The sequence below is a fragment of the Lipotes vexillifer genome, unplaced genomic scaffold, assembly GCF_000442215.2.
Source record: "Lipotes vexillifer unplaced genomic scaffold, Lipotes_vexillifer_v1.1 scaffold1053, whole genome shotgun sequence".
Classification (NCBI taxonomy): domain Eukaryota; kingdom Metazoa; phylum Chordata; class Mammalia; order Artiodactyla; family Lipotidae; genus Lipotes; species Lipotes vexillifer.
In genome coordinates, this window is record NW_006796292.1 from 120,423 (window position 1) to 135,314 (window position 14,892).

The 14,892-nt window shown below is 35.4% G+C and overlaps 1 protein-coding gene across 1 annotated transcript; it reads right to left on the reverse strand.

The window, feature by feature from the left end:
* Positions 1 to 29: 29 nt before the first annotated feature.
* FRG1 (FSHD region gene 1) lies at positions 30 to 14,343 on the reverse strand. The gene is made up of 9 exons (XM_007468489.1): positions 14,269 to 14,343; positions 11,849 to 11,919; positions 7,444 to 7,569; positions 6,584 to 6,641; positions 6,135 to 6,249; positions 4,548 to 4,652; positions 2,413 to 2,504; positions 1,797 to 1,907; positions 30 to 118 (listed from the first exon to the last, which is right to left on the reverse strand). Exons 1-9 carry the CDS (start codon positions 14,328 to 14,330, stop codon positions 82 to 84), a joined length of 777 nt encoding a protein of 258 aa, XP_007468551.1. The 5' UTR covers positions 14,331 to 14,343; the 3' UTR covers positions 30 to 81.
* Between the last annotated feature and the right edge of the window lie 549 nt (positions 14,344 to 14,892).

Here is a 14,892-nt window from a genome sequence, read left to right on the forward strand (position 1 = left end):
ATAACAGCCCAATAATTCTGTTAAAACACTTCCACTGATTTTTTTATTCAGAAAAAAAGAAGACAGAAACAAAAATCCTGGTCATTTGCAATATCTATCAGCTTTCAATTTGGCTCTCCTGTTTAAACAAAAACAAATAATAAAAGTTAATCTATGTAGAAACATGTCATATATAGCCAACTGCTACTAAACATAAACTCATGCTCAGAAACTGTGCTCTCAATTTTGGTTATTATATTACCACACTGCCTATATTAAAATATTTAAAATTTTACTTTTCAATTTTGTTTCATACTACATGGATTTTGTTCTTACAAAAAAAATCTTTTCCTGATCTTTAACTCATGTTGCTTAAGGGCTTTTTAAATCCATAACAGCGATTTTAATTGCCTCTGAATTTAAGCATGCCCTAAGCTTCTATTTAACAAGGTGGCAATGTTGTATTTTCATACGTGATAAAAGTTAGAGGACACAGGCCTTACTCTTTTTCTTGTGTGTGTGATATGCGGGCCTCTCACTGTTGTGGCCTCTCCCATTGCGGAGCACAGGCTCCAGAGGCGCAGGCTCAATGGCCATGGCTCATGGGCCTAGCTGCTCCACGGCACATGGGATCTTCCCGGACCAGGGCACGAACCCATGTCCCCTACATCGGTAGGCGGACTCCCAACCACGGCGCCACCAGGGAAGCCCTATAGCCTAATCTTGATTTCTTAGAAATAGGTGCATGTTAAATTTGCTCAGCTGGAAACAATTATTACATCATTTGCTATCTTCAGGTAACCACCTGATAAACTGGTTAACAGGAAATACGTGATAAAACACTGTCTTTATCAAGGAATTTAAAGAAATGTCTTAAGACAAACTTTGCAACATAAGACTTGAATGAGTGACAGGAGATTACCAAATTCTCTCTCGATCTGGCACTTACTTGATTTATACTTGTAAGCTCACAGCTAAACCTCTCTAATCATTATTTTTTAATTTACTTTTTATTCTGAATGAAGATGAAATAAACTTTTAAAATGTTTTTACTGGAGTGGAATTCTAGAAACTTCATAAAGCTAGGCAAAAAGAATTATTTTCAAGAGGCAGTAAATATTATTATTCACACTTTAATATTAATATTGTTGATAGTGATAACAATAACACCATTATCTACATAACCCTTTTACAATTTACAAACTAAGTTTACATACATTATACCTCTTCTGTATCTATTTTTTTTCAATTTAATTTTATTTATTTTCTAAGCATTTTTTAAATGTTGTAAATCTAGGACACTACTTACCTAAATAGGAATACTAATAAATAAATATTAATAATGTGTTATGATAAATATCCTGCACACATCTGAATTCAACTTAATAAAGTGCTTCAATTTTGTTATTCAATTTTATACTTAGAAATTTTTAAACTGATTTTTATCTCATTTTTGGAAAGCTGTACTACTTTACAGAACCCACTGAATTTTGAAATTAGTCAAAGAACTTCTTTCTAGCCCTGGTTAATAGCTATAAAAAGTTGATGGTAAATAAATTTATGAAACAGTTTCAGTCACACCTGAATTTCTTGCAGTAAAATATATAAGCACTTGGAATCTGGCTATGTCCAGATATTCTTTCTTGGTGATCTTTTCCAGACTTATGATGTCCTTTTAAGGTAATACCACCACATTGAAAAATTAAAAATAAAGACAAAAATTTGAAAATCACAGTAATTAAAAAAGAACATGGGTTTATATACACTACTTCTATTGGCCACTGAAAGTAGTTGGAAATGATTAAAAATATACCTACCTGTCCAGAAGTGTTTCATGCAAAAATCCATCTTTCCGGGCCTTTTTAAGAATTTTACTGTCTTCTTTACTTATTTTAAGTTTGTGGTCTTGGAAGCTCTGGAATTTCTTTCTGTTAAGAAAATATCTTTCTTGAAAAATATCTCAAACTTTGATTATACATGTTTACTGATGAGCTTAAAATATTTTTTAAAGTTTTTTGTTTATTTAAAAAAAACTGTTTTTCTTAAATAACATACAACTTTTCAACAACAAAAATGACTTTAGTACCCCACCATCAAAGAGGCAGTTGTTTGGATAGCTCTACAAACTCAAGATTTGGAATATTGGCTGGAGTCTCCTGTGTCCTGGCAGCATTTGGTTGGCATTATGTACTGACAATGACAGACACTCTATAGAGTAGGGAGAATAGATTAACTCAAGTGACTTGAGCATTGAAAGCTAGCAGGATGATAATTACAAAAACTGAAGCCTTAAGAGAAGCATTCAGTTTAGTGCTCTGTCCTAGAGTCTACATTATGTTGTCTCTGCTTGTCCTTCAGGTTATTTTATTTTAGGTGCCTTGAGAAGCATGTCACTGCCAAATCTACAGTTCTAAAAGGAAAAAATATACGTACACATAATTAATTTCACACTGTTTAACATTTCCTTTGTCTTCTTCTGGAATATCATCTTTTTTCTTAGTTTCTCTTTCAGCACAGGATCTAATCTGGATATGGGAGATGAGAACCCAACAGGTTACACATTTATCTTCCCCCTGCTCCACCTTACTTATTACAAAAGAACATTCTAGGTGATTTCTTATGCAAAAGAAGAAAACAGCTAACTTAGCGATTAGATTCAGAAAAAGACAGATTCTAGATATGTGTTTTTATTTATATATATAATTTATCTAAATAATTGCTATTATATGTTTCTTTAGAGCCCTTACATCAGAAACACTGAAGAGAAACTTATTTGAAAAGCATTTTACAGATCAGATCCCACTAAGCCAATTAGGCAATAATTTAACTAATTTAATTTTGGCTGCAAAAGTAAATACAGTAGGATCAAATTATCCTGCTATTTAGTGTTCATTTTATAACACTGAAAGTTTATTTTACTATGCATAGGATATTACCAACACATTAAAACTTTTAACATAACACAATTTGTTTTCATCTAATTGGAATCCCTTTCAAATCCTCCTTATACTTTCATCAGTTTTGACAGATACTTACTATCACATTCCATAAATTAATTGATACAGATATAGCAATTAGGATCAGCTGAGTGGGGTAAGAAGAGACCAGAATTCAGGGCCATGAAACTGGTAATTTGCAACCCAAAGGACCCACACTGGAAAGGGATCTCTGTGGCTTAGAGCACAATTCCAAGATTGCTTAGAAACTGGTGAGCAATAGGCATGTGCAAATAATATGTGTGTGACGGTTTTGGCTGGAGGAGTCCTAGAAGACCTGGGGAAAATCTGGGCCAGGTCTGTGACACAATACTGCTTTAGGCAGGAGGGAATGTGTTCTGGTAGATAAGGCTAGGCTATAAAGGTGGATGCTGACACAGACTAGCAGAGCCTGCAACGTAAAAGGCAAGGTGGAAAGAGTCCTGGATTATCACTGCTCAGAGCTTTCAGGTACCTGACTAACCAGACAGACCCAGGGAAATCTGACAGGTACTTCATATAAAAAGGGTTGTAATTATTGATAAATACAGCACAGTGTTTTTTTATTTCTGTAGATGTGCAAAGTACTGCACATACATTTGTACTGCTTGTCTTCAATAATCATACTTTTATAATGTAATCCAGATGAAAATTCAAGCATGATACAATAAAATTAAATATAAATAAAATTAAAAATAGGTGAGTCAGAAATCCACCAGCATTTTTCTAATGACTGCTTCCTGAGAAGCAGTGTGGTGTGGAACGTAATTTCTAGAGTCAGTTGGGCCTGGGTACACATCCTGTCTCCACTTTATCTGTGTGATTCATGAAGTGAATGATGAAAACAGTGAGGATGTAGGGGAGGTCAAAGGTTGTTTCCTCTTCTGTAAAGTTAAGATAACCTCACAGGAACACTATGAAGATTAAAGACAACTATGCATGTGCCTCACTCAGCAGAGTACCTGCAGCTACTTGCTGTAGTTTTGTTTATATAATTGAAAAATATTATGACTAATACTTTTTAAAATATAACAAGAATATCTAGGTTTTAGATTTAAATTTTTTGAGATTTTGGCAGTGAAAATGGCTTTTGAGAAAACTATGGAAGATAGACCGAAACTTCTAATTCCTGAGCTGCCTAGAATGGTATTTTCTTCTCCATCAGTCAACTCCAAATGATGAAATGAAGAGTTACTGGTATTAACATTCTTGTTTAAAAAGATCAGTGATATTTTTCAAGGTAAAAAGAATACTGTAAGACTGTAAAACTGAGGATTATGAAAATCAAGAACATTTTAAAAATAAAATCAAATATATGACACAGAATTTAAAACAAAACATATGCAGATACTTGATAGATGTGTTTAAATTATGCTGATAGTAGAGAAAATGTAACATGGATTTTTATGCTTTATTTATAAGGATTAAAGCCACCTTAGAAAAGGCTTTTTTCCCTTTTCTTTAAGCCTTCCACTCTGGCCCTCACTAATGCATTATACACAGTGAATCTGGATCAGATTACAACATTTTAAAGAGAAGCAGTCACATCATACATGTGACATGTATTAGTCTATAGAAAAGTCTCATGATTACCTTTATCATTTCTTCTTCTCCTGCCATTTTACTTTTTGCTTCTATATCACCTGCTTCATTGCATCTAATAAAGCAGCTATTTGAGGCCAGTAAAGCCATTTTCCCCTAAATGAATAAAATAATAAGAAATAAGTTATGAGAATACCTGTGAAAAAAATTCTTAAGTCTTGAGACTAAATTGAATTTTTCCCATGTCTAAAAGTAATCAGGAAAAATAATGTGAAGAAAACCTGGAAAAATAAAAAAACATACAGAAAAGAAAACCAAAATCACCTATAATCTTACTACTCAAAGATAACCACATTAAATATTTATAGTATATTCTATTAGTAGGACTAAATTCTAACTGTGTGGAATAGAAATATTTCCCTTGGCCTCAGAGATTTATTGTGGATATAACTGATTTAGTGTTTTAAAAAGTTAGCTTTAAAGACAAAAAAAATTATAATAGTAGTGTTTTAAATTTTTCTCCATAATTAGAAAATATAAAAACATATCATAGTTGATTGAAGTATAATCAACTATACTTCAATAAAATTTTTAAAAAATGCAGAGAAAATATATCTCATAAAAGCTAGCCTTCGGGCTTCCCTGGTGGTGCAGTGGTTGAGAGTCTGCCTGCCGATGCAGGGGACATGGGTTAGTGACCCGGTCCGGGAGGATCCCACATGCCGTGGAGCAGCTGGGCCCGTGAGCCATGGCCGCTGAGCCTCCGTGTCCGGAGCCTGTGCTCCGCAACGGGAGAGGCCACAATGGTGAAAGGCCTGTGTATCGCAAAAAAAAAAAAAAAGCTAGCCTTCGATGCCTTTGAATTTATTGCTCAGAACTTTAAGAATCAATGTCTGAGGGACTTTTGGGTGTAGGAAGAATTAAATCTTCTATCATATCCAGTAACAAAAGTGCTAATAACATGGGTTTGACTTAATTTCTTATTTGAGGTGGTAGGGGCTGGGTTTTCTGTCACCTGGATGACTTTTGGTAAAGCTTGGATGTGGCTGCATAGTCTAAGGTGATTTAAATCTGTGCTGCTGATCTTTCTGCTGAGTACCTTTTTGTAACATAGTTTTACTTGTTACATCAGGGACTTTTAAGTCTTTCTTTCATTTAAATTTAAAATTTTAAAACTTAGTGTTTTTCCCAAAAATAAAGTGAAATGAACATCCCTCAAATTCTGTATAACTGGTAGTATCTGACTCATCATTCTGGCCTTATCATATGTTGGTGTTTTCTGCTCATATAATGAAAAATATCTATTCAGTTTCTTTGCCCATTTTTAAATTTTTCTTTCTTTTGCTATTGAATGAGTTTCTTATATAATTTGGACATTAACACCTTATCAGATATATGGTTTGCAAATACTTTTCCCAATCCATAGCTTGTCTTTTCACTTTGTTGATTGTTTTTTTCCCCTGTGTTGCACTATTTTTTGAGCTCTTTTTAAGGTTATGAATTCATGTTGGTTTTAAAAAATTTAATGCATTATTGCAGTCTACTTTTTTTGTTTTTTTTGAACATATGTTCTCAATGAATGTTAGAGACTTTCCCATTCACTGACAAGGAACTTTTATAAACAATAAGAGTACTTACATCTTGAAAGACCGGTTCCCATTGTTCTCTTGGTCCAATTGCATCTGAACGCCCAACAACAAGTCCATCTGAATTTATACCTAGGTATTTTCCATAGCCAGATTTCAGGGCAATTCTTCAGATCAATAAAATAGATCAATGTTAAAAACGGAGAGAAAGGAAATTAAATATGGAACATAAAAATAGTATGTGTGTGTATAAAAATTCAAGACTAATCATTGTTCAGAAACCATGTGTGGCTAGTGGCTACCATATTGGACAATGTAGTTCTATGTATACAATTTAATATTCTACTTTCTTAATACAAGTATTATATAATACCTTATATAGCAAACCTTTTCCAAATTCATTATTCTTCAAAAACACTACTTTTAATGGATATATAATATTCTATTACAATGTATCATATTGTATTACAATGTATTAATTATAGTTCAACTCAAGCTTACCTGGAATCAGACAATTTGACAGCTGTAAACTGCTCTGGAGGACTAGGACCCTCATCAACTACAGGAGAAAAAACAATCTGAAATAAATTTGACATTTCTTATAAATATACATATAAAGATACTCTTTAGCTTGAAAGAAGTAGCTCTTTTAAAAACAAACGTAAGAATATTATATTATGATGTGATTATAATACAGTATTCATAGTATCAAGAGTTATTTTATCTTCTATATAACTCATGTTTAGTTTTACATACTTAACAAGATAGGTTAGCATGATACTTATTTAGTCACTTCCAAGATACTATCTCTTTGTATTTTAAAATGCAGTCAGCACATAGACAAATAAGCACTTAATATTTAAAAAGCTAAATGCTTTAATTTATTCAAGGGATGGCCATTCAGATAAAAAGCTACTGCTTTTTAATCTTCTAATTTCTTCGTATCTCATTAGTGCTTCTTCCCATGGGCTAAAAGGAATGAGAAAACTTTAAATTATTAAGTTATTTAATGCTCCAGATTAGTTTTGGCAAAAGGTCTAAAGAATAAAGGAATTCAAACCTTTGACTCAACCAGGTTTTCTTTTTCTTTCTACTTATCATTTCAATTATTCATATTGTTTTTGATTCCCATGGATACTCTTCTGGAACTATACAGAATGTTTTCAAATGCTTACACTGGAAAGAGGGAGTTGCCAATAACTGGTAAATAGTGAAGAAGGAAAAAAAATGGAAGAGTCAAATCAATGGATTCATTCCTTCGGAATATATTCGAGATTTGTTAGAATTTGGCCTAAGTGAGTGAACGTTATAAAATATATACTGTAGCCTTTTCCCTTCCATTCCTTCTACCAGACACAAACCTTCTTTATGTGGAGCTCCCAGTGTAAAAAGTCCATTGTCAAGTGCATGTATGTAGGTTCCTTTATCCATTTCAATCGCTATGGTTCCTGAAATTTCACCAAAGTTTGTTACTGTCCACCAGATTCCTAAAAAATAAAATCAGTAATTTAAATTTATATTCTGGATTTGACAGAAGGTTCTTACTTGTTGCTGTTGTCATTATAACATATTTAAAATTTTTATTTTGTAGTTTTAAGAATAATACAGGGAGATCTCATATACCTTGTAATCACTTTCTCCCAATGGCTAACATCTTGCGTAACTATAGTCAGTATCAAAACCAAATCCATGAAACTGATACAATCCATGAAACTTATTCAGATTTCATCACTTTTACACATACTCACTTGTATGTTTCTATGCAGGTATGTAGATCTAGGTTACTACCACCACAGTCAAGATTGGGTTCTTTTAAAATGTAAAATAGCAGTACACATGAAGGCACAAAATGAAATATAGAGAACAGACTCTCTCATATCAGCCTCCAGTCATCCACGACTGCTTTCCAGAGGCAATGGCTATTGCAACCTGTTTCTTATGTATCCCTCCAGATTATAATTACAATTGCTAAGACTGAGGTCAGGGAGCTTATTATGTATATTTTCCTTCTAGGAGTTGTATGGTTTCAGGTCTTACACTTCAACATTTAATTCATTTTGAGTTAATTTTTGTGTATGGTACAAGATAGCAGTCCAGTTTTCCCAACATCATTTATTGAAAAAACTGTCCTTTCCTCATTGTATATTCCTGGAATATGCATGGGTTTATTTCTGGGCTCTCTATCTGGCTCCATTGATCTATGTGTTTGTTTTTATGTCAGTACCATACTGTTTTGATTACTTTAGCTTTATAACATACTTGAAATCAGGAAGTGTGATACCTCCAGCCTTGTTCTTCTTTTTCCATATCGCTTTGATTATTTGGGGTCTTTTGTGGTACATATAAATTTTAGGACTGTTTGTTCTACTTCTGTGGAAAATGCCACTGGAATTTTGATAGGAATTTCACTGAATCTGTAGATTGCTTTGGGGTTAGTTTAGACATTTTAACAATATTAATTCTTCCAATCCATGACCATGGAATATCTTTTCTACATGTCTTCTTCAATTTCTGTCATTAATGTCTTATAGTTTTCAGTGTACAGGTCTTTCACCTCCTTTGTAAATTTATTCCTAGGTATTTTATTCTTTTTGATGCAGTTGCAAATGGGATTGTGAATTCTGCTTTCTCATAGTTCATTATTAATGTATAGTAAATGCAACAAATTTTTGTATATTCATTTTGTATTCTGCAGCTTTACTGAATTCATTGATCAGTTCTAACAGTTTTTTTGGTGTTTTTAGGGTTTTCTATATATAATATCCTGTCATCTGCAAATAGTGACATTTTTACTTCTTCCTTTCTGATTTGGATTTCTTTTTCTTGCCTAATTGCTCTGTAGGACTTCCAATACTGTGTTGAATAAAAGTGGCAAGTGTGGGCATCCTTGTCTTGTTCCTGATCTTAGAGGAAAAGCTCTTCACTGTTGAGTACAAACCTAAATTGTATCCAATTTTTGTTGGGTCTGATAATGATAGTGTTATGTATTAAAAGAAAGAGCAAAACAGAAGGAAGAAAAGAGAGAAAGAGAGAGACTGATCTTATAAGAAATGCACATTTATGTATATATGTATAATGACTTAGTATCTGTTATTTATTTTAAAATTCTCCAGAAAAATGTACGCATGAGAGATTATCTCACAGTGGGCATGTGTGTAAATGAAACAAGACTGTTAAAATATTGATTATTACTAAAGCTCAGTGATTCATTATATTCATGGAAGATTCATTACATTCTTTTCTCTACTTATTAGTTTGAAAATTTTCCATAATAAAAATTTTTTTAAATTGAGTTAATCACACTGTACAAAATTATGTATTCAGCTAAACAGGTCAGGCTTTTCATAACTAATAAAAAATTAGTAAAAGTTTAGCTTAAATGAAGCTGGACCTTACCTAATATCATATACACATACTAACTCAAAATGCATCAAAGACCTACATGTAAGAGCTGAAACTATCAAGATAAAACTCTAAGAAGAAAGCATATGGGAGAAGCCTCATGACACTGAATTTGGCAATGATTTCTTGGATATGACATCAAAGGTGCAAATAACAAAAGAATAAACAAACTGGACTTCATCAAAATGAAAAATTTTTGTGCATTAAAGGACAGTATCAATAGAGTAAAAAGACAACCAGAAAATATTTGTACATCACGTACTTGATAAGGAATAAATATCCAGGATATGTAGAGAACTCTTAAAACTCAGCAACCACAAGAAAAGCAACCCAATTCAAATGATGGGCAAAGGACTTGAATGGCATTTCTCCTAAGAAGATATGCAGATGGCCAATAACCACATGAAAAGATGCTCAACATTACTAATCATTAGGAAAATGCAAACCAAAACCATAATGGGATACCACTTCATACCCATTAGGATGGCTATTATAAAAAGAACAGAAAATAACAAGTGTTCATGAGGATGTGGAGAAACTGGAACTCTTGTGCACTGCTGGTGGGAATGTAAGATGGTATGGTGGTTTCTCACAAAAGTTAAAATAGAATTACTGTATATGATCCAGCAATTCCATTTCTGGGTCTATACCAAGAAAAAATGAAAGCAGAGTCTTGAAGAGTTATCTATACAACCATGTTCACAGGCAAAAGGTAGAAGCAACCCATGTTTTCATTGATAGATGAATGGATAAACAAATGTGGTATATACATACAAAGGAATATTATTCAGCCTTAAAAAGGAAGGCAATTCTGACACATGCTACAACATGGATGAACCCTGAAGACATTATGCAAAGTAAGACAGTCATAAAAGGACAAATACTGTATGATTCCACCCTTCTGAGGTACTTAGAGTAGTTGAATTCATAGAGACAGAAAATAGACAGAAAATAGAATGGAGGTTGCCAGGGACTAGGGGGGAGTAAGGAATGGGCATTTATAATTTAATGGGTGCAAAGTTTCAGTTTTGCAAGATGAAAAAAATTCTGGAGATGGATGGTGGTGATGGCTGTATAACAATGTGAATGCACTTAATGACATTGAATTGTACACTTAAAAATGGCTAAAGCGATAAATTTTGTTATGTATATTTTACCACATTAAAATAATTTAGTGAGAGCTTTACATAATTTATTTCTGACTTACAGCTATAATTGTTTTCAGTAAAAAAAAATGCTTTACTCAGAATCATTATCAGCATCCTATGATCATTAAATCTTTCTTAAAAATATAATAGTTAATGATTTTAAATTATTTGTATTTTCTCTGTTCTGTGCCATTTTGACCAAGTACACTTAATGTTGATTCTCCCCAAAAGACCTAGATTCAATATAATTCTCCCAGAAAATCCAACAGGATTTATGGTAGAAAATAATAAATTGTAAAATTTATATGGAAACGCAAAGGGTCTAGAAGAATATAAATAAGTATAGAAGTATAAAGAAGAAGTAGAAAGTTGGGAGATTCACACAACCTAATTTCAAGACTTTATGAAATGACAGTAATCAAGACAAATATATCACTAGAACAGTAGACAAATTGATGGAACAGAGTCCAGAAATAGACTTAACACATATAAAGTCAATTGATTTTTGACAAAGATACCAAAGCACTTTAATGGAGAAAGGAAAGTCCATTCATCAGTGATGCTGGGACAGCTGGATATCAATATGAAAAAAAAAGAGAGAGAGAAAATAATTTGTAAAATGTATTTGGTTAAATAATATTTATTGGGCTTCCCTGGTGGCGGAGTGGTTGAGAGTCTGCCTGCCGATGCAGGGGACATGGGTTCGTGCCCTGGTCCGGGAGGATCCCACATGCCACGGAGCGGCTGGGCCCGTGAGCCATGGCCGCTGAGCGGGCACGTCCAGAGCCTGTGCTCTGCAACGGGAGAGGCCACAACAGTGAGAGGCCCGCGTACCGCAAAAAAAAAATAATAATAATAAAAATAAATAAATAAATAAAATAAAAAATAATATTTATCTATATTAGGTCTTTTTTTAAATGATATATCAGAATCTCTGGGTTATTAAGCAGTGTAATGATTCAGAGAACCATGTTTCCTCTCTCCTGTGCTTTGTTCTGATGATGAAGAAAAGGCCTCAGCAGTGACATCTACTGTGCTAGAGCATAAAAGCAATCTATAACTATAAGTAATATTTGAGCACTTTAAGACAAATATGAGTCGGTCATAAATTCCTTCTACTTCCTTTTTACTACTTATCCCTACTAGGAAAATAGTTTTAAAGGAATCTCAACCAATGTTAACTTTTCTCAGAATAAAGTATACAAAACTGACTCACCAACAATATCAAGTTGAATTTCTTCATCTTCTTCTCTTTTTCTCTTCTTCTCTTTGCTCTTTTTCTTCTTACTATAGGAGATAATTTATATAGATGAGTTTAAATATATTGATTTGCATACTGTCATAAGATGGAATCTTAGAAGACTCTTTTAAGATGTATATTGATATATAAATTATTGATTTACAACGATATACATTTATACGCCCTCTTACTTCTAATCCTGAGAAGTCACTTCTGATCCTGTACATACTGTGTTACAGTTAAGAGAACAGACTCTGGAGCCAGACTGCCTTTTTTGTTTAATTAATTAATTTATTTTTGCTGTGTTGGGTCTTCGTTTCTGTGCGAGGGCTTTCTCTAGTTGTGGGAAGCAGGGGCCACTCTTCATCGTGGTGCGCAGGCCTCTCACTATCGTGGCCTCTCTTGTTGCGGAGCACAGGCTCCAGACGCGCAGGCTCAGTAGTTGTGGCTCACGGGCCCGGTTGCTCCACGGCATGTGGGATCCTCCCAGACCAGGGCTCGAACCTGTGTTTCCTGCATTAGCAGGCAGATTCTCAACCACTGCGCCACCAGGGAGCCCCCAAACTGCCTTTTAAAAGCCTGATTCTGTCATTTCTTAGCTCTGTGAGTTTTGGAAAATTTACTTAATCTCTCTGTAAGTCAGTTTCCCCACCTACACAGTGAGGATAATAATTTAACCCAACTCTTAAGGCTGTTGTGAGGATTAAGAAAATGCATATCTTCATACATTGCTCATGAAAATGTAAAATGGTGCAGCCACTCTAGAAAAGAGTTTGGAGTTCTCAAAAAGTTAAACACAGAGTTACCATAGGACTTAACAATTCTACTCCTAGGTATACACCCAAGAGAAAAGAAAACATATGTCCGCACAGAAACTTGTATTAAGAATATTCATAGCAGCATCATTCACAAGTGCCGAAAAGTGGAAACCCAAATGTCCATGAACTGATGAATGGATAAACAAAATGTGTTGTATCCATACAATGGAATATTACTCAGCCATAAAGGGAATGAGTACTAATATAACATAGATGAACCTTGATAATGTTATCCTAAGGAAAAGAAGCCAGGTACAAAAGGCCACATATTGTATGATTCCATTTATATGAAATATTTAGAAGAGGCAAACTGATACAGACAAGTGGATTAGTGGTTGCCTGGGATTAGGGGATGAGCAGAATGGGGAGTGACTGCTAATGATTATGGGGTTTCTTTTTGAGATGATGAAAATGTTCAGCAGCTTGACAGTGGTGAACCTTGTGAATATCCTAAAAGGCACTGAATTCTACTTTAAAAGGGTGAATTTTATAGTATATGTATTATATCTCAATAATTAAAAGAAAACCCAGAGTGACTTTAAAAAAAAAGTTAATATGTAGTACTTAGAACAGTTCTTGGCACATAGGAAGTGCTATGTATGTGTTAATTATACTGATAGTTATAATGGTTATAAGACACACTTGTTTGTATTTTCATCACAAAATAAGCTTTCAGAAGCTAACTCTCGCCTCCCTCCTATGAATTCAGACAGTAACAGTTTCACATGTATTCAGGATAAATTCTTGATGCCAGACCCCTAGGCAGAGTTCTCAAGTGCAGTGGCTTCAGTTTGCTCCTTGACACTTTCTTTCCATCTCTCATAAAAGTACCTAAAACTCTATCACTCAGACCAGGATGAAATGCTCAACATTTTTGTGAATAATCAGCCCCGAGCAAATATAGCAGTTAAAAAAGAGGTGGAGGTATGAGTGGGCAGATATCTTTTCCTAAAAATCTAATACTCATAAATCACCATTATAACTTCTTCCTTGTATTTGGCTCTAGTTACTTACTGTACACATTATCTCACTTAATCCTCATAATAATCCTTTTAGAGTATCATTAATCTCTCCCGATAAACGAATAAATGGAAGCTCAAAGATATTAACGTACCTGCCACAAATCACAAAATTAGTAATTAGTGGAGTCCAGGTTCAAACCCATATCCTTTTCAAAATCCACATCTACATATTACATTAAAAGCTAATTTTTTCTAGGTGGGAGGGAGACAATGTTGAAAATAATTATTCCTAATAAAGGAAGTTACTGTTATAACCTACACTATCACACTGATACAGACCCACCAAGCATAGGTCTGGAGGTGGGGGGGGGGGCTCATCAAGGGACCTGAATTTGTGGCTCCTGGGCTATCGGCCCGCCCAGCTAGGGCGCGACTCTGGCGGTGCGTCTCTGCACCGGCGCCGGGAACTGAGTCCATCTCGGCAGGAGGCCAGGCCCAAGGGCTGGGAGCCTGAATGACAGCTCCCGGCGGCTTCCACAGCCTAGCCGCAGCGAGAGGAGAGCGGAGGGTTGTCGGAAAAGAGGGGCAGATTCTCCCGAACAAACTCGCGGTTTACCTCTTGGCCTTGGTTCCCTTGAGCACGAGTTTGGTAGGCTTCACGTAGGAGTATTCGGCCATGGTCGCGGTGACGCTTCTGTATTAAGACAGGGAGCTGGCTAAGGGCAAGATACGTGAACCGGGGCAGAAGCGGGCGAGGGAGGCACAAGAGTGGGGATGGAGTCCAAACTCCCTGAGAACTTATGCAGCAGCGGAGTGGGCGTGTTTCCCTCGAATCTCTGGCCTTTCTCTCCCGAATAAGCAGTCCCAAATAGAATTCTACTTCCGGTTGACAGGCTGGGGCTACGGCGACCGCAGAGGGCCTAAATATACCAGCGTTCATTTGCTCCGTCCTGAGAACGGGAACCTTAGGGCCTTTCTAAGCGACGAAACCGGGGAGACGCGCCCTCTGGTGAATGTGGCGGGTCTCACAGCCCTGCTCGGCGTCTTGAGCCACTCTGGAGAGAGCTTGCCTGCTAGGTCTCGGGAGGAGGCGATAGTTGTATCAGAGGGTGAAATAAATGACTCCGTCAACCCTCCGGACTCTGGCACAGCAGACGGGTCCTGACTGCGCCCCGCGGCCGAGGGCTGAGCCGGCGTGTGGGAGCGGGGCGGCGGGGGCGCTGGGTAACGCAGAGCGCGT

Excerpts from the sequence above, each read along its gene's own strand:
- FRG1 (XM_007468489.1), bottom strand. The coding sequence starts at position 14,330 with ATGGCCGAATACTCCTACGTGAAGCCTACCAAACTCGTGCTCAAGGGA. Across the intron at positions 6,250-6,583 it reads GTCAAATTGTCTGATTCCAG|AATTGCCCTGAAATCTGGCT; the intron begins GTAAGCTTGAGT and ends ATTGATCTGAAG. Across the intron at positions 2,505-4,547 it reads GAGAAGAAGAAATGATAAAG|ATTAGATCCTGTGCTGAAAG; the intron begins GTAATCATGAGA and ends TCCCATATCCAG.